At 32.2% G+C, this 20,688-nt stretch overlaps 2 protein-coding genes and 1 non-coding gene across 3 annotated transcripts in view; 1 reads left to right on the top strand and 2 right to left on the bottom strand.

The window, feature by feature from the left end:
* Positions 1 to 20,688, bottom strand: part of LOC125830205 (HMG1/2-like protein) — a 185,001-nt gene that overhangs the window by 85,378 nt on the left and 78,935 nt on the right. The gene's annotated exons all lie outside the window — the stretch shown is intronic.
* On the top strand, positions 542 to 3,360 carry LOC125830189 (isovalerate--CoA ligase AAE2-like). The gene is made up of 2 exons (XM_049509386.1): positions 542 to 901; positions 1,718 to 3,360. Exons 1-2 carry the CDS (start codon positions 581 to 583, stop codon positions 3,158 to 3,160), a joined length of 1,764 nt encoding a protein of 587 aa, XP_049365343.1. The 5' UTR covers positions 542 to 580; the 3' UTR covers positions 3,161 to 3,360.
* TRNAL-CAA (transfer RNA leucine (anticodon CAA)) lies at positions 16,085 to 16,168 on the bottom strand. The gene has a single exon. It is a non-coding gene; the product is annotated as a tRNA-Leu (tRNA).

Here is a 20,688-nt window from a genome sequence, read left to right as displayed (position 1 = left end):
ACTTTTAATTTCCTTGCTTGGTAATGTTTATAAGTTTATCGTAAACACGAATAGAGTTAGAGTATGATTTACAAATTTGATTGAGTACAATAATTTTGATCCAAATATTATATTTTTCTTAAAGATTTATATAATATATATAAATAACCAAATCAGAATCCTATAACTTAAAAAAGGATATGAATTCTGAATTTATGAGCTACAACATCTAGCTTTGTCTATAATTAAAAATAACATATTTTCTATCTAAAAGAACTAAAAGACACATTTTAAAAAATTTAAAAATTAAATATACTAAGTTATAGAGTATGTTACAAAATCAATTATTTTGTAGGCATGTGATTACGCGAGGCTAAACATTAAAGAGTTGACTTGATCTCAATTACTATTGTGAAAAACTCAACAATGAGATAAAAAATTAATAATCTATAAATTAATTAATATTCTTAATCAAACTTATCTCGAAATTATTTCTTATTAATCGTACCAAACGAACCTTCTATCTATAAATAATAATAATTCTAAGTTATCTTTAACCACACCTTGTTTTAGTCTTTCAATTTTTGTCAAATCTTTCATCATGAATCAATTTTTCAAAAACTCAAGATTGGTTCTTGGGATTTTCAATTCCATTAAAATCCACTCAAAAACTACAAAATTGACTAGGGAATTTAGCAATCTTTCTGAATCTTGGAAATCAATGGAGGGTTTTGTTAAATGTAGTGCAAATTTTGAACCATTGACCCCTTTAAGTTTCTTGGAAAGAGCAGCTAATGTTTTTAGGGATACAACTTCTGTTATTTATGGTGAAAAATTGAAGTATAATTGGGAACAAACTCATAATAGATGTGTTAAACTTGCTTCTGCTCTGGTTCATTTGGGGATTTCTCATGGTGATGTGGTAAGTTTTTTTTTTTCTTTTGAATTCAATCTTGTATTATTTGAGTGGTTTATATTTGATTTGATTCGGCACGGAATTTAAGAAAAGAATGGCTTCTAGTGGGAGAAAGTTATTGTTGTTGTAATGACTTTCTGAAATTTGTGATATTATAAGTAAGGGGGAGCTAGGGGTGCAAGGGAGTTCATTCGAATCTCCGTCGCTCGAAAATTTCACTTTTGTGTCATTTGAGAAGTTTACTGGTTACGTATATTTGATTTGGTACGAAATTTAAGAAAGAAAGTATTCCCTTTGTTTCAATTTTAAGTGTTTAGTTTGATTGGATGCGGAGTTTAAGAATGTAAGGGAAAACATTTTAATCTTGTGATGTAGGCGGAGGTAGAGTCAGAGTTCAAAGCTTATGAGTTCTGGATTCCTATGTTGCTCAGACTCTTCAAAAATGTCCCAGGTGAGTGTCGGATCCTTCAAAAGTAGTGCATTTTTGGAGGATCCGACACGGGTGCGGCAACATTTTTGGAGAGTCCGAGCAACTTAGCCTGGATTCTAATCTTTTTCAGTTATTGAGTTTTAAATTAATAATTCATACATATTCGATGGATTTTTCAGACAATGGTACAGTATTTTGACCAAAGTTATTAGGTTTAGCCCAATCTGTAACCGATACTCTAGCTCCGCCCCTGCTCGTGATTTCTCGGGGGTGGAGGTGGGGGTGGGGTAAGATCCATGTCAACTCCTCTATGATCTGTATTTGTATCAGAAATTTACAATTTTACATAGTTTTGAATCATGATGTTGACTTGTTTTGAAATATGTTTGTAGGTTGCAACTCTGGCTCCTAACGTACCGGCAATGCAAGAGCTACATTTTGCAGTACCGATGGCTGGAGCCGTTCTTTGTACATTAAATACGCGCCATGATTCAGCTATGTTATCGATACTTCTGATGCATTCGGAAGCAAAGGTCATATTTGTGGATCAGAAATTGCTCGAAATCGCTCAAGGAGCATTAGCTCTCCTTGCTGACAAGAAACAGAATCTACCTCTTCTTGTTGTGATCTGTCAAACTGATGAATCCCCTGCTGTTGAAAACTTAAACCCTCGCGATCACGATTATGAAAGTCTCCTCGGAAGTGGGGATAGCAATTTTGCTATAAGATGGCCGAGAACAGAATTTGATCCTATTAGTATTAACTATACTTCAGGTACAACGTCGCAACCCAAAGGAGTTGTTTACAGTCACAGAGGTGCGTATCTCAATACCATCGCCACTTTTTTGCTTCACGAGATGAGTTTGTTCCCTGTTTATCTTTGGACCGTTCCAATGTTTCACTGCAACGGTTGGTGCATGGTTTGGGGGCTTGCAGCATTGGGTGGCACGAATGTTTGTCTTAGAAATGTCTCTCCAAAAGGCATATTCGAAAACATTTCGTTGCACAAAGTCACACATATGGCCGGGGCACCAACTGTCTTGAACAAGATTGTGAATTTGCCCCCGTGTGATCTAAAGCCACTCCCTCATAAGGTTAAAATAATGACAGGTGGTTCACCGCCTCTTCCACAAGTTATTGCCAAAATGGAGGAGCTAGGATTCGGAGTAAATCACTTATACGGACTAACAGAGACATACGGTCCAGGTACGTATTGTTTGTGGAAGCCCGAGTGGGATTCTTTACCTCCTGACGAAAAATTTATACTGAAAGCAAGACAAGGAGTACAACATCTTTGTTTAAAAGAAGTCGATATACGAGATTCTACCACCATGGAAAAAGTGCCTGCTGATGGTAAAACAATTGGAGAGATCATGTTTAGAGGGAACACAGTAATGAGTGGATACTTAAACGATACGAAAGCAACAGAGGAAGCTTTTAAAGGCGGATGGTTTCACAGCGGTGATCTTGCTGTGAAACATCCTGATGGTTATATAGAAGTTAAGGACCGGTTGAAAGACATTATTATCTCCGGTGGAGAAAACATAAGCACGGTTGAGGTGGAACGAGTTTTGTATAGTCATCCAGCAGTTGTTGAAGCAGCAGTAGTCGCAAGACCAGATAACCATTGGGGGCAAACACCTTGCGCGTTTGTGAAGTTGAAGGAAGGATGGAGTGTTGACGATAAAGAAATCATCAATTTTTGTCGAGATAATTTGCCTCATTACATGGCACCTCGGACAGTCATATTCGAAGATATCCCTAAAACTTCGACAGGCAAGATACAGAAATTTATCTTGAGGGAGAAAGCGAACGCGTTGGGTAGTCTTTTCTAGAATGAAATGAAGCAGCAGCTGAACTTGGCTTTGCTGAAAAATCTTAGTATCAATGTGTTGATAAATGTATGTTTGCATTGTTCTGCAAAATGTTGGGACATGCAGCTGAACATGGGAATTTTCCCTGTCTGAGCACTTGAAAAAATGAAATAGCAAAATTCGATCCAATTTATCGTAATTGATTAGTTAACATGTTGGAAGTTAAGTCGCAAGTGAGGGTCCACATGCACCTGTCAACTTCGAAAAAAATCATGTATATATATGTATATCTATCTTGAGAAATTGACAAAACTTAGGATGTCATTAGCAATGTGTTGTTGGAACAAGCTACGGGAACAATCCTTGAGACTAGGGTTTGAATTTAGCTAAAGTTCCTTTTCACTGTTTTTATTTTAAGTTTAGCTAGGTAATATTGGTGCACCCGAACTCTTTAAATCCTAGGTATGCCTCTGCTTGAAGCAATGTACAAACTTGACTACTAGTACGCCTAAGCCACAAGTCTCAAATAAGTTGGGATCGGCTAATTTTTATTGTTCATATATGTCCATATATAATCACACAATTGCACTTGCTACCTAAAAGGCTGAGAACAAAAAGGTTAACCTAGGTTGGGAATGAAAAGGATCTTTTGAATTGGTTCGTTGAAGATATAGTCAAGTAAATAGCTCAATGAGTGAAACATGTGGATTGGGAGGATATCCAATTGATGAACTACTTCGTTGAAAATATAGTTAAGTAAAAAAATCTTCTTGTTGATGGCAAAACAAGCCCTCTTCTAGTATTAATCCTTGATATCAATAACCTCCCTTCATCCAACTAAGGGTGGACATAAAACATGAATTTCACGTGAACTTACTAACTTTTGTTTCGACTTTACATTAATTTGTATTAAGAAATTTAATGTATCATTATGTAATGTATCAGAAAGGTATTGTGATATATCATGTATACAAAATGTATCATTAAGTAATGTATCCAAAAGGTATCATGATACATCAACTATCGAAAATGCATCATGATATTGTATCGTCATGATACATCATATATCAGAACGGTATCATGATACTATCAATTAAATAATCAATGTAATTCTTCTCTACGTTTTAGATCCCAAAATGTCGTATAAGAACTTGAATGATTGACATAGTTGATACACCATAACAAAAGACTAACTTTGATACTTCAACCCACAATTCTCAATAAACAAAAAGAAAACAAAGGAAATGAGGTAAATAAAAATCGTCATATTTTATTTTTGAATTTATTTTGGGATAGATTGTTATTGATATCTCGTTTACACTTCTATAGCAAATCAATAACGTAAATTTCATAAATTAATATAATTGGTCACATTGTTGTCTTAATTACTAGTGCCAATTAAGGAGTTGCACATTTATTGATAATAACATAAATAGTATTTGTGATACAATTACACCAAAACTCAAATACAACAAAAGAAAAAAAAAATACTATTATGTAAATAAGAAAAGTCTTGCTGAACGACATAATACACACAAATGTTATAACCTTTTATGAAATTTTCTTTTAAATATATATGTAATTTGACTTAAAAAAATTAACACTATCAATCCATACATTTATTGGGCCAATGTGTACTAAGCACGGATGCAAACCTTCAATTGGCTCAATCCAATAAAATTTAGGGGAAATTTCATAAATAGTAAAAAGATTAAAATTTAATAAGCTTTCTTAGCTACAGTTTGTCTAATTTACGCTTTATATCTATAGTTTTGTTTATTATGGGTATATCCGTTTGTATAATTTGTTTGCTAAAATACAAACAAGGTAGTATAAATTATAGGAACCACATATTATAAGTACTAAATAGCATCCTATCCCTTCTAGTTTTCTATTTACCAAAAATCCCTTAAAAATGATGTTTGCGTGATACATAACGTTGTGCACGGGATACATTAGGTTTGATACATTCCACATAGCGGGATACATAGCGTTGTGCACGGGATACATTAGGTTTGATACATTCCACAGCAGGATACATAGCGTTGTGCACAGGATACATAGCGTTTGATACATTCCACATAGCGGAATACATAGTTTTGTGCACGGGATACATGCGGGATACATAGGTAAATAAGGGATTTTTGAAATAAGTAGGGATAAATGGATATCAAGGTAAGTAAATGAGTGTAGTTAAGTAATTTGTCCAACAAAGTAAGTATTAAAGTGTCAAAATGGGCTTGATCGGCCCAACCCAATCCTTGAATTAAGTGGGGTTGGGCCTAATTTTTTTGGCCTCAGCCATCTCTCCGAAAGACTATTTTTATTTTATTCCTCCAAATAGAACATGGCTATAGGGGTGGATACCCCCACTATCTGTAGAAAGATCTCAGGTGCGAATCCAACGGTCATGTTTCCTAGCAAGTCAAAGGGAGACCACGAGGGTCTTCCTTATGGTTCGCTATAGTCCATTAATAATTAATAGGTCTAATAATCCTTCTTGTCCGGTAAGAATGTAATCCCAAGATCTTTCTGGATACTATCTCTGTATCCGTCTATTAGGTGGAGTCCACTTGAGTGTACTACTTTGCGACGATATGTCAGACTTGCTCAATTGGTGAACTTGAGAATGTCGAGTTATTGTTGTTCATATTGTCTGAAATCCATTTTCAACCCTCGCGAATCGTGAATACGGGAGCTGTTACTGAGTACTGAGTGAACGGGCGAAAGGAGATTGGAGAGAAATCTGTTCCACCTTCATCGCATATAAATGGCTTAGCGAACTCAAGAGCACCTTTGTCAGAGACTAGCTACTTTTCAACCGATATAGTTAGGTCATAGTTAGGTCGCAGTCCTATCAGGGGGCCGTATACATGTTTGCAACTTTTTTGTCGGCGATAACAATGTCGTCATTGAGAATGGCTTTTTGAAAACCTTTGCCCTCTATATACTTCATAGCATGAGTAGTTAAAACAAGTGAATGATTTGAAATTCGAGTTATTTCACGGAATAACACTCGTATATATTGAGCTCGTAATGGTACCTCGCAATTCAAAAGTCTCTCTATGGCTAAAGAATGGGCGTGTTCTTAGGCCATCATAGAAACATAGATAGGGTCGACGACGGAACGAAGAACGAAACTTTACGACAACTTTTTCGTAGACGTTCACTTGCATCACAAGTCCCTACTCGCGAGGCCAATCCTACAGATGATCAGGCAAAATCAAGCTCACTTCAAGTGCAAAACCTCCTTTGAAGTACCCTGTGTGGATCCGGGGGCTGCTTCTGCACTGGCTTTGCTAGCTTGCATGACGGGCTATAAGACGCTCAATCAATCTGGCGCTATCCCACCCTAAGCAAAATCATACGAAAAGAAAAAGGGGGGTATGAGATAACCATAACGGATGCGTCAGAGGGACGTCAAATGGTTGATATTATCCCTCCCGGACCAGAACTTCTTGTTTTCGAGGGCGAATCTATCAAATTTGATCATCCTCTTCATCATAAATGATCCGCTTGCCCTGAAATGACCTGGACCAATAGGGAAATCCCAATTCATTGGGCCTTTCGATACAATCAAATAGAAAGCCCCAAGGGCGCCATATTCTAGGAGCCCATATCTATACAGATTTGAGACTGAAGATAATTATCAATGCAACTATTAATGTGATTATTCCAAACCATGCAATCGCCAGGGCCAGCGCTCCGGAGCAGCCCAATCCTCTGAGAAAAAAAGAAAGAGCCTTACATTTAGGAACGAGGCTTTTTAGCCTAACCTCATTTGTCCCGCTAGCCTCGTAGGCCCAACCCGCAAGCCTCAGAGGCCAGCCCGTGGGCTATGAATATTTAAAAATATTTTTTATATATGTTTTTAGTAGTGTTTTATTTGTAAAGTTTTTATCAATAAATATTTTAAAAAATAAAAAATCAAGTCTTTTAACTAGCTGATTTTTTGTGGGAGGAATAGTGGAATGATCAATATTTTTTCGCTAAATCTTACATTGACTATTATGTATTTTTGTAAGTATTCACCGAAGTGTGTGATTCATAAATGTATTTTTGTAAGTATTTACCGAAGTGTGTGATTCATAAATGAAAATTTGTATGTATTGATGTCGTGTTCATAGACGTCAATGTTCGATACTCTTTCTAAGAGAGTAATATTGTTCATTTTTTGGTTTAAGGGTCAACCTGTCCCAAACCGTGGCCCGCTTAGGGTTGGGTTGGGCTGCTATTTTATAGGCCCTTTAATTAAAAGGGTCAACCCGTCCCAACCCATTTAACTCTCTAGCCCATTAGGGTTGGGTTGAGCCAACCCATTTTGACAGCTCTAGTAAGTATATACAAATTATGTATTTATACTTTAAGGAATTTTTCAGAACTTATACAAATTAAATGTATTGACAAGATAATTATAGAGCAACTTTCACATATAACAAACAAAAAAATCATATTTGTATGCTATAGCGAAGTTTGCCTAATTGCACTCCATAACAAACGTATATATGTATAATTCGCTATACGTATATATGTCTATTTAGCTATACATATATACAAAAAGAAGCAATTGTATGATTCGTTGGCTCATCTTCAGATTTGTATAATTTCGCTGGCATGTCATTTGTATAAATTGTTGTTATCCTCTCGTTTGTATAAATCGTTGACAAAAATATTTGTATATCAAAAATCGCTCTCTCTTTCACTTTATACAAACATAAATTATACATTATATTTGTATATGTTATGCCGTAATTTTACTATCTTTAGAAAAATCACTTTTTGAAATGTTCTAAGTATAAAAACATTTTAAGAAAAATACTTAGAAAAGAGTCGCCACTTAATTTTTTAAAGAAATTAAGAAAACTTATAATTTTCAAAGATTTAAACAGAAAAAACCATTTGAAAATACCAAAGAGGGTTCGGGGTTCAATTTACACTTCGAGAAGTGTTTAAGCATTCGAAGTGTCTGCTAACATGCAGTTGACCTGCAACTTGACTAAAATATATTTGACTATTTTTAGGAAAATAATGATTTAACATAAAAAACAATAACTTACAATATTTGATTAATTTTGAGAAAATAATTAAATAAATGACACATTTTTCTATTTTTATTTTTATTTTTATATTTTTAGAGAAATGGACCCAAAATGAAACATTTGAAATAAATTGCAAGTGATTAGAATATTAATAAAACTAGATTAGTTGATTTTTATTTGAATCATTTTTTGGTTAATCAAATATGAAAACTATTTTAAACTAATAAAAAAAAAAGTTTTGACTAAAGATTATAAATGAAAATACAAGAGTTGATAAAATGAGATTTGTTAAAAAACAAAACAACACAGAGAAATAGTTCGTCTTTTGGGGAATTCAACTAAGTTAATTAACAATTATAAAATTAGAGTTAAACAACAAACAATAAATAATCATAATTAAATAATTAAATAGTGAGGGAGAAATTGAATTTGGGCCTCCTTTTGGGCTAATTTTGCTGGAATTTTGTATACTCCTGATGTATATTAGCGTATATATGCATATATATTGGCTCTTTTCATGTATCTCTTGCTTCTGAACACCTATATTTTCCCTCAGCCCTGTATTCCCACATTTTTGACCTGTATATTGATGTATACTGAATGTATACAGTGTATAATGAATGTATATTGTCCATCTTAGAACTTTTGGAGGCTTGTATTTCGACTATAGTCTTGTACCCCTGTCCATCCGCTTTCAAAACTCTAACATGATGACTGCCGACTCGATAAAAAAGAGGAGTGTTGGGTTTCAACCCAACTCGGGATACAAGGAGTGAATAGAGGAGTCCACAATGGACTCGAATAGACGTCTCATATGACAAACAAAAATAAAGAAAGTTAGAATCAACACTCTTTCAATACAATTTAAATAACTGAAGTCAAGGAATTAAAATATAAACTACTTTATCCTTTCAATAATATTTTATTAGAGGATGACATTATTCATGAGAATGGAGCACGGTTATTCATACAAAAAAAATAAAAAAAAAAAATAATACCATTACACTAAGAATTGAAGATAATTCCAAATATTATGCAAACTGCTGCCTTAAAGCATAACCCAAATAAATCATATTTTAAGCTAACAAAGATCATCTATTTTAAAATCTATTGAATCATAGGAAGAGAAACTCATTATTTTTGCCGAGCTAAGGCAGATTCTTTTAATAAACCTACATGATAAAGCAATTATCTAAAATAAATGACATGAGAAAAAGAGAAATACTAAGGTGGTTAAACCATTTAAACCCGAAGTCACTGTTAGACCAATTCATCCATGGATTTCTTAGAAAGAAAATGAGAACCACTATATATCGACGAGCAAGCAATTAAGTTTTAGTAGTGACAAGAAAACTAGGCAAAGAGGAATTTAAAACATGGATAACAAATTAAAGAAAAAAAGTTAACACTATCTATTAGAGTTTAGGCATATAGACATTCCCAAATACATACATATATGCCCAAAAATAAGATTTATGAAGGAGCAAACACGAAAGTAATAGGAGTAGATTAGACTATGATGAACAAGTAATCACATTAATCAACTGATAACTTGACATATAAAGAGAGCATATCAATGAAGCAATCAGTTCTATTATATATATATATGTACCAATAATTTAAGCGACTTGTGGTAAAAACCTTATGAACTGAAAATAATGAATAAGCCGGGTTTCTTTGCTTCAAAACAAAAGCCACAAATAGGGCATAATCGAGCCGCTGGAAGTTCACAAGGGGTCAAAGGATCAGCATGTTGTACATTGGAAGGTTAACGCCAAAGATTCATGCTTTGAATAATTTAAGGATGAAATTTCAACAACTAAGATCTAGGAAAAGAAACGAAAGACTCATATTTTACACTAATTCAACTACAAACAATGAACCATTTTAAACAAAATTATTAGGCAGAATCATGATAGAGTTTTGAGCAAAAGGTCATATTAGACAATAATGAGACAATAGAGAAGAGAAATGAAGTTGTCGGGATAAGAACAACGAAATAACATCATATACGATCACTACATCAGTTAATCCCTAAAATTCTTACTTCTATCCAAATATGATGCCAACTAGTAGCAGAGAGAGTACTTGAAACAACCCATGATATAGATAACAGGCAACAATACAACTAATACTAATCAACTTAAATAAATAATATTCTTAACATTCCAATCATGACCATTAGGAGAAAAGTAACCAAGTTAGGACTTAACTGGTCATTATCTAATCTTTAGACAATATCCTTTAACCACAAATGAACTCACACACATGCTAAGTATATGGACATACTAGAAAGAACACTAACAGAGATCATTAAGCATAAGCATAATGAAGCAAGAAGAAGTTCTTATTTATAATAATTTATGATGCGAACATTAGTAGCAAGCATGTCGTCTAAATTCAGAGAACATATCCATAAACAAAGAAAAATTCTTGATACATTAACGACGTTCTCTCAAGAGTGAACTACAGTTTCCCAAACACCCGAAAACTTCGAAACAAAACTTTTCAAGAAAAGAAGGTCAACCGATGGATGTTTAAAGAACAAATAGATGTATTACTGATGAAGTATATGATAATCTAAAGGCATTCAAGTGATACATGAAGTAGGACACTATAGAGAGTAAGTAAAATCTGAACTAAGACAACAATGACCATGAAACCAAAGTCACAAATAAACATTTTTGTTAAACAGAGGATAAGATTTTATCAGTAGTTACTCCAGTAGTATCACATAGGCTGAAACCTTGAAGCATGGAACTAAACATATTTATAAATTTTGCAATAATAAATTTAATTTGACAAAGCTCAACAATTTCAGCCTTTAGAACAGTGAAGATATTAGAAGGAAATTTCAAACCGTCGTCAACTTATTCGAGACCAAAATCAAAATATCAATACGAGTGACTATTCATTCACAATTAAATAGCAATAAACCATATCGGAACTAAACAACCCCTTTTATATACGACTTACACACAAGAAAAATCAGCTAGCAGGTATTTAAAGAAAATGTTCATATAGCAGGGAAATCAACCCAACAAAATTTCCAATAGATTAAAACGAGGATAAACTACCTTATTAGAGAGATTTTGTTTGTTGGTGTTCTTCTAAGGCTTTCTTTGGTTACCGTGACATGGATTTGGTAGTACCAATATTACTTTGATATAGCCCTTGAAACATGTGTATCCAATAAGTAGTAATCTTAATTAAGATCTGAGTTGTATTTTTAGTAATGGGGTGTCTGACCATGTATATGTATCCACCATTAAATTTGGGATACATGATTTTTAACAACACGATGATATTTAATGATACGACAGATATTCTTCAGTCGTGATTTGTTCCTAAATTCATGTGATTCAACTACATTTCATATTTTGATACACATAATTAAATGTATATGCTTATTATGTATTCGAGATACATGTTTTGGATATAACGTATGAAATTTAAATACACATAATTAGATGTATATGCTTTTTCTTTTTGTATATTCCATATTTAGATACACATAATTAGATGTATATGCTTACTATGTATTCGAGATACATGTTTTTGGATATAACATATGCAATTGATACTTGATACATCAAATTAGTACTAGATACATATAAAAGATACATGAAATTAATATTATATATATATATATATATATATATATAATTAGATACATAAAATTAATACTAGATACCTATAACAAATACATGAAATTAATGCTAGATACTTCTATGATACATATGAATGTACTTGCAGGACACTCATGTATCTAAGTGTTTAGTTTGTTGGATACATCATATATTGATATAGATACATCAAATTAATGAATCTATTATTTTAAGAGTAATAATTTGAAATTAATCAAATTGCATTACCAAGATATACATGTTTTTATCTTATATTAATAATATATATTAATGAATTTACTATTTCAAAGAATAATAAAATGAAATTAATTATCTATGTATTTTGAAAATCCTCAATTACTCCTCTAATTAAGGAAATCAGTTCCAACCAATTAATTTAAATAAATAAATTTTGTATCTCAATTTTAAAATTCGGCAGATACTGCATGTATCTCATGGATTCAGACTCATGTATCCTAAGCATAAAATATGGTACAGGAAGTAATATTTGAAACTATTGAGGATCTTAATAATTAAGACCTAAACTAGTGGCATTTATGTGGTCTGCCCTTAAAACGATGCAAGATTTTGAATGGATTAAGCACTAAAAAAACAAGAAGCTAAAATCAATCACTACAGAAGAAATAAAACAAAACAAAATAATATGACTAAACCCATAAGCGAAGCAATACATATTTCACGATTTGGAGAGAATTTTACCTTTTTGAGGGCAGCGAACTAAGACGAACGAGTTGAGGAGGGCAAACGATTCTTCCACCGAAACAATAGCTACTCCATTTATTTTAGATTATAAGTTTGCCATTCTGTACAATTATCCCATAATTATATATAAGCTAGAATAAGCATATACAAATTTTTGATTTATACAATTAAGAAAATTCTAGATCTATACAATTAGAAACCGAATTATACAAATTCTGGATTTATACAATTAGGAGCTGAGTTATACAAATTCTAGACGTGGGCCACATAATTATGATTGTAAGTTAGTGGCGAATGATAATTTAATTAAAATATAGCTATATTAACAAATTAACTAGTATATGTTTAATTATCCGCGTAATTTTCCCTAAAACTTGATTAAGTGCCAACACTAACGACTAACTCTAAATTAGAGTCTATTAAAAGTGCATAAAACTTCAACATAATAATTAAGGATTTACATTTACATTTAAATAATTTTCAAATAATCCTTCTCTATTTTACATTTGTGAAAAATAAATCAATTTTTTTGTAATTTTTTTTTTTGTGATAATCTCATTTATTTTTGCTTTTCTAGAAGCTTTATAATTTTTCCTCTTTTGCCTTTGTAAATTTTTATTGAGTCACGATAGAAATATAGACTTTAAGTTTGTTACAATAATTACGGATAATAATAACATAAATAATAATAAATAACAAATTTTCCAAATTCAGTGAATAGTAAGTTTAAATGTGCAAGAAAATACCTATATTAATGGCCCTTTTCTCACCCAATTGGCACATAAATACCAAGAGCTACCATCATTCTAATTCCTTTTGCATATAATATATATCTAGTAATATATATAATTTTGAGTAAATTAATTGTGTATCGTATATTTTTGGAGTAAATAAAGTCATATACGATACACACTTACAAAGGTGATATCATATTTCATTCATGAGGTGCGACTCTTTTTTGAACTTTGTTAATATGCAATGCTTTGTGTAACATTTTTTTTTAAACTCTTATAATAACATAGTAAAATAGAATGACAATTACTTCATAAACAAAGGGATGTACAAACTATACAAGTAAAAAAAAAACTAGTTCTTTAAATATATGTTTAATATTTAAGATGTGTTCAAAATATTTCATTCTCTTAAAAAAATCATAGTTAAAAAAAATATACATAAGAAAATCTTAGTAGCTCAATTAATTAACTAATTAAACTTTCATTTATTGATCAGTGAGGGTTTGATTCCCCACCTTCTAATCACCTTCTTATTTTTTTCTAAAAAAAATAAAAAGAGAATTTTTTTTGTGTTGATTGCTTCTATCAATAGATAACTGATAATGATAATTCTGTAATCTTATTTTCTGACAAATGAAATAAGATAATATTAAGCAGCAAACAAATCGGATTCTTGTAAATGTACGATCATAGTACAATGAATTATGTTCAAATGATTGAGCATCTACAGATGTGATTTAGTGATTCGTGAATTGAAAATTATGAAGTTTCAGATTTAAATTAATTTTAACAGACAAATATACTCGAGGTGTGTTTGGTATGGAGGAAAATATTTTCTAGATTTTTCTTTTTAATGTTTGGTTGGTCAAAATATTTTGAAAAATATTTTCTTTATAAAATAAGTTCTTTAAAAAAGAGAAACAATAGTTTTCCTTAATCAAAGTAGGTGAAACAATTTACATAAATGTAATTGCAAGTTCATTATCTCTTTCCCACACGCCCACCCACCCACGCAACACCCCCACCCCCTATCCTTGATCATCCCAACCCCTGCCACCCCTGAACCCCTAATTCCAATGGTGAATTAAAGATCTTCACTAAGAGAGTTCGGAAAATAAAATGTAGCGCCTAGGATTTAAACTTGGAATCTCAAGTGAATTTTGAACCTCCAAAATCACTGATTCAATCTCTAGTCTTGTGTTTAAATGATTCAAAAAGTATATATACGGAGTCATTTGGTGTTGAGGATAACATCAAATAGTGATGAAATTAAATTATAGCGTCACTTAATTTGTTGTTTGCTTGGAAATTAGTTCGGGATAACTTATCTCAGAATTGATAATTAGTATCGAGACAAGTTATCCCTCCCCTTGGGTGGTATAATAATTCGGGATAAAATGGGCAAAATGACAAAGATATCCCTTTAAACCCTTTTTATACATTACTTTTCACATTTATACATATATATTTACATTATTTCTAATACATGTATAAAATAACATTCACACATTCACTAATCCTTATACAATGTATTTTTTGGCGGAACACCCTTGCCCCCTCCTAGATCTGCCCCTACCATGCACACATTCCTTCGTCATAGTGTTTTACTAGCTAACATATGAACACTGAAATAATTTTTTTTTTATCTATCATACATAAATTAAAAAATAAGTAAGAAACCTACTACTTTTTTTCAAGAAAAATTTTCTGTAGAAAATATTTTCCTCCATATATCAAACACCAATATTACCTGATATATGTTGCTAGTGGAAAGAGACAGTTATATTCCTATTATCAAAAATTAAAATGCTCAAATTGTTAAAAGAATAATACTAAAAGATTAATCTACATGCATTGAATCCATTTACAATATTCATGTAATGAATCTTTCATGTCTTGTACGGTGGGACACCAAAAATGCCTTTGGTTTCAACCACATGATAATTGTTGAGCCATATCGACAGGATAAAACATGTTCAATTTTTTAAATTTACTGTCAAAAATTATTCTAATCGAGTTTATTTATTAATCATATATAAATTATTCTGTAGAGACATATTGTGTGTTTATATGTAACATTTTCTTTTTTAAAAATGTGAACTATAATTAAATGTTTAGATTATCAAAATTAATACTAACATATGGTAAAGGGAAAAGATGGAAATAAGTTGTTATTTTTTTTATTTATTAATATGTTAAAGTAACAAGTAAAAGTGAAAATTTAATTTTGAAATAGTGCATAAATAAGCATGAATGGAGAAAGTAATTATAATCGCTCCGTAACATGTAAAAGTGAAAATTTAATTTTGATATATTATGATTAGTATACCAAAAATATATATTTGATGAGTATTATTTTGATGGGCAATTATACAATGTAAAAATATTTTCTTCTATTCCTGACTCTCTTAGATTTTGGTAAACAAATTGATAGATAAGAAATATTACAACTCACCAAATTTGATAGATTTTAGCATAATGATCATAGAACTGAGTTGAGAATTATGACGTTTTAGGTTTGAATTCTAGTAAAGGTAAAATTATTACTTTCTTCGTCTCAATTTATATAATGTAATTTAACTGGCACATAGTTTAAGAAATATAAAAAAAAATTGCAATGATTTCAAAACTACCCTTAAACTAGATAAAAAAAATTGTCGAATAAACAAAACCCAACAGAGATAAAATGTTGATAGCATCATTAAATAATTAATTACCAAATAATTTTATTTTTTTAAGACCGACTAAAAAAAAGTGTAAAGTTAATTGAGTTGCCAATAATTTAAAGTAATGAAATGAGAATAAATCCTAAACAAAAAAAAATGTCAGAAGTGGGATTTGAACCCACGCCCTCTTACGAAGACCAGAACTTGAGTCTGGCGCCTTAGACCACTCGGCCATCCTGACTTTTGTGATATAAACTTTAGGATAATTGTATTTAACAGTTTATTTGTGGCATTACCCAACTGCCCTTTTTGATGTCACTATTTAATTCATCATCCAATTGAGAAATCTTATTAGGTAATTTGGTTGATTATCTAAATTTTTATATTTATTCATACCTTATAATTTTGTTCCCATTTTTTCTTCCTCTACCCTTAGTTTTTTATAATTTTATTTTTATAAAAAAAAATTCGTAAAAGTTATTATACTGAGTTAAGAGAGTAGGTTCTAACACACATATATTTTGTATCTATTGTTGGAGGGAGGAAGTATCTATATGGCAAATGAAGGAGACAAGATAGTGAGGAAGTCTCTTAATATAATAATAATAATAATAATAATAATAATAATAATAATAATTAATGTAATCAACATGTGATAGTAATGTGATTATTTCTTGGAATTTGGTAAGTTGCTACATATTTGGCCTACAAGGCCCTTAATAAATTCCACTTCTAATTTAATCTTTAACTGGCATGGAATTGAATGATGTGCCTCACCTTAAATATACTGTTAAAGATGCAACATTTAAATTCCAATAAAGAAAATAAAAATGGGAGGTAATTTTTTTGTTTGTTTAAACCTTTGTGCGCCGAGTTACAAAAAAATGTGTGTTAAAGTAGAAAGTTATAGATATCCAATAAAATAGTTAAGATATACATAAATTAGAACAAACACTATCCTAATCGAAAAAAGAAAAAAAATGCTGTCAAGTACGTTACTCATTGAAATATATATAGATGGACGTTGTCGAGTCACTATTTCTATTATTTAAGTTTTATACATCCTTTTTACACTATCATATTATTCGGAAAATAATTTTTTTTTTTATATATATATATATATGGAATAGCTGTATTAAGCATAAATTTAATCAGCTCCTGCAAGGATTCATAGCAGGACAAGCTACTCGTGCACAACTCTATTATATTTCTAAACCACTCTACTATAATTCAACACTTCAAACATGTGATTCTTTGTTTGTTTAGATCTCAAATCTTTCTAGTACATATTTTTTTGGTCTTCTCCAAATGTATTTCGGTATATGTATTAGGGTCTGATTAAATTTGAATTTGTACTTTGTAGAGTTTATTTCGAGGGTGGGGTGGGAAGCGGTCCCAACATGATTTTTTCCACTTCATGGTGCTCAAATTCGAGACCTATAATTAAGGGTGGAGGGACCTTGAACCATATTCCCACCAAAGCTTAGGTTTGTATCTTTCAAGCTAGTACATTGCCAATTTTTCTTCTTTTGTGTAATGACCTTGGTCATTTTTGAATATTTTCATGAAATTACCTTTTTGCCCTCCCTATATCGATCCTAAGTCCTTTATGTTTAAATTTTGAAAGTTGGTTTCCAAGCTTTGAATAAAAAGTTGAGAATTTTGTAAGTTTTGGGTTTGTAAAGGCTAAAGTTACTTAAAAGTGGTTTTCAGTCTTTTGAAGTTTCAAGTGTCTAAATGGAATTCCGTCAATTCAATCAGTCTCAAAATGTTGAATCTGATCTAGTATAGTACTTGTCGATTTTAGATCCGAAGTCCTTTTCAGAAATTGAGATCCTAAGTTGGAAATTATTGAGATTTTAGCCTTTGGGTTGACTTTGGTCAACACTCGGGGTTAGGATGCTTGGATCAAAATTCTGAGAATTATGTTGGATTCAGGTGATGATTTTCGGTCTTGATTGATTTTGTGAGGTTCCGAGCTTGAGTTACATTTTGAGGCAGTATGTTAGTTTCTTGTGGTTTTCACGGATGTCAGGTCAATGAGATCTCAGATTAGTATTTCGACTGTTTCATTGAGTTCAAAACGCCGAATATATTCAATTTAATCATATGGTTTGTGTTTAGGGGGTTCTAAACGAATTCTGAAGGTCTTTTTAATGATTTTTGTGTTAGCTGGTTTTCTGTTACTTGGTGTGCCTGCTTTTGCGAACCTCGTGATCGCGAGGAATAGGTCACTTTCGCAAAGGTCCAGGTGTGTTGCCCTTGCGATCACGACTTGTTTGCAATCGTGACCTTCGCTTCTGCGAAGGCTAGTTCGCGAAAGTGGAGTCCAAGATTTTTGCGTGGTTCGCTTAAGCGGACCTTAGTTTGCTTAAGCGACATTAGAGAGGATTTTTGAACCTAAAATTATGGGGTTTAAGCCCTATTTTTATTTTTGAGCTTGGAAAATTCTTGGAGGCGATTTTTGAAGAGATTTCTTGTGCTAAATCTTTTGGGTAAGCTTTTGTGATCCTAAAACATCATTTCCCTTTGATTATTTATGGATTGTAACATCAAAATTTGAGATTTTGATTGACATATGGTTTGGTTTTTCAAGAACTTAAGTTCTAAACTAAAATGGAGATTGTGACCTAATTTTGATCCCTTTTTTTAAATGGTTTTCACCAATGAGTTCCTAAAGCTTTGAATATCATTTTCAAGTATTGATTTTCAAATGCAAACCTTCATTTTGAAATCGAATTTGAGTTGATTGACCCATTGTTCAAAGTACTTGATATGGGTATTATTGTTTCTAGATATTTATTGTGAATACTTGATTTATATAGACTGTGTGGCTTTGGACGTGGTTCGAAAGAGGAAAACACAAGCCTTAGATTGATTAATTGATTGCATTGAGGCAAGTGATCTCTTAAGCTTTGTAATTGTTACGGCCAAATCGCACACGCAAGTGCACGTGATCGTACAAGTAATGAAATGGCTCTTTTTGCGAGCCAGGTATCGTACCAACAGGGACTTACACTTAGAAACTATCAATTTCTCTAGTTTTCAGCTAACCACAAATGTATTTCTAGATTTAAAGAGTTGTTTATTTCTATTTCTAAATTTTAAAACAAAATGTAACTAGCACGATTCAGTCTCACGGGTTTCAAACAATGATTTGGGAAAGGTCCAGGGCTGCATCTGCTATCAGGATTCATGTAATCAATATCATTTATATGGATAATTATTAACTATCGAATCAATGAATCACAGGGTTAGATGTATGATCATGGTCTTTTAACCTCTAATCGCCTACGATAGATAACACACTAACTACATCGTTGAGCGGGGATAAAATGATTACCTACCGAGCATTAAGTTATCTTCCTGTATGGTGACCCAAGCAAGGTCTCTAGGTATATCCCTATCCTAGAAACAAATTAACCCTAGCTATTTAGAGTTCAACAAGCTCCTTATGCCCCCATGTTCTTTCCTCTTATTCCTCTCCCGAGTTCAATTCGGACAATGAATTTATTTCTATGGTGATCAATCATGAAATACGGAAAATAAGAACATAAGAAAGATTCATGTGATAGTCAATAATCAACCCAAAAAAACATAACTCACTCAGTTACAATCATCATGTAGCCATAGCCCTAGAACTAGGATATTTAGCTACTCATAGTCCAAGAATCAATTATACAATGGTTATGAATCATCAAATGATTGAAAGGCAAAGAGTTTAAGAATTAACCTTAAAAACTACAGAAAACGTACTCCAAAATTGTCGTTCTTCAAAACCCAGAAAAAAAAGAATCATAAATAAAATAAAACAATGACTTATTTATACTAAAAGTTGAAACGGCCAAAACTAGACACAAGGAGCGCGACACGAAGGTATCTTCAATCTTCTTTATGCGAATCTTTTCTCTTCTTCGCGACGCGGTCTCTCCACGGAACACTCTGCCTTAAATTTGACTTTCGCGACCAAAATTAAAATCCCTCTCCGCGTGGAGTGCTCTGTCTAGAAATTTATTTTGCAAGCCAAAAAGTAATTCGTCTCCACGACGCGAAACGGATATGGCGATGCCTTAGTGGCATTTCCTCCAGCTTCTTCATTGCTCTCTTTTGCGTTGGATCTTTTGTGTTCTTCCATTGTCCATCCTACATAACTAATCATGTCGGTTAGCTCATAAACAACTAAAAGACTCTATACGACTACAAACGAATACATTTTGAATTCAAACTAGGTGTAAATGCGGGCATAATTAGCATTCTAGGCATATAAATATGCCTAAGATCAGTAATCTAGTAGAATTGTCTACTTCTCTTCATTGTATGTGTGTTGGGAGTAATGGGAGATGAGGTGAAGGGTTTATTATTTCCACTTGATTAATCTTAATATATAAAAAGGGTTAAATAAAAAGGCAACGTGTTGATAATGATGATTTGTGAATTGCCTTGTTGTGGCCCTTATGTGATTGATTGATGAATTGTTTTGATGGCTTGAAAGTGGATTTAAATTGCTCGAATCTTTGTTTCTTCCTTGTGGTATGAATTTTCTTATGTGCATTGCTTGTTGAACACTGTGATGAGACATGTGTTGTAAAGCCGAAGGGAAATGGTCCTACTAGTGAAATGATATAAAGCCGAAAGGGAAATGATTTCAGCTAGTAAAATGATGTAAAGCCGAAAGGAAATGGTTTCGGCTAGTGATAAGTGATAAAACCGAAGGAAAATGGTTCCCGCTAGTGATGTGATATAAAGTTGAAGGGAAATTGT

The sequence above is a fragment of the Solanum verrucosum genome, unplaced genomic scaffold (assembly GCF_900185275.1).
Source record: "Solanum verrucosum unplaced genomic scaffold, falcon-dt-bn FXZP01000072.1, whole genome shotgun sequence".
Classification (NCBI taxonomy): Eukaryota; Viridiplantae; Streptophyta; class Magnoliopsida; order Solanales; family Solanaceae; genus Solanum; species Solanum verrucosum.
Note: the sequence above shows the minus strand (reverse complement) of the source record. Positions and strands in the feature narration are given on the sequence as shown.

Excerpts from the sequence above, each read along its gene's own strand:
- LOC125830189 (XM_049509386.1), top strand. The coding sequence starts at position 581 with ATGAATCAATTTTTCAAAAACTCAAGATTGGTTCTTGGGATTTTCAAT. Across the intron at positions 902-1,717 it reads GGATTTCTCATGGTGATGTG|GTTGCAACTCTGGCTCCTAA; the intron begins GTAAGTTTTTTT and ends ATATGTTTGTAG.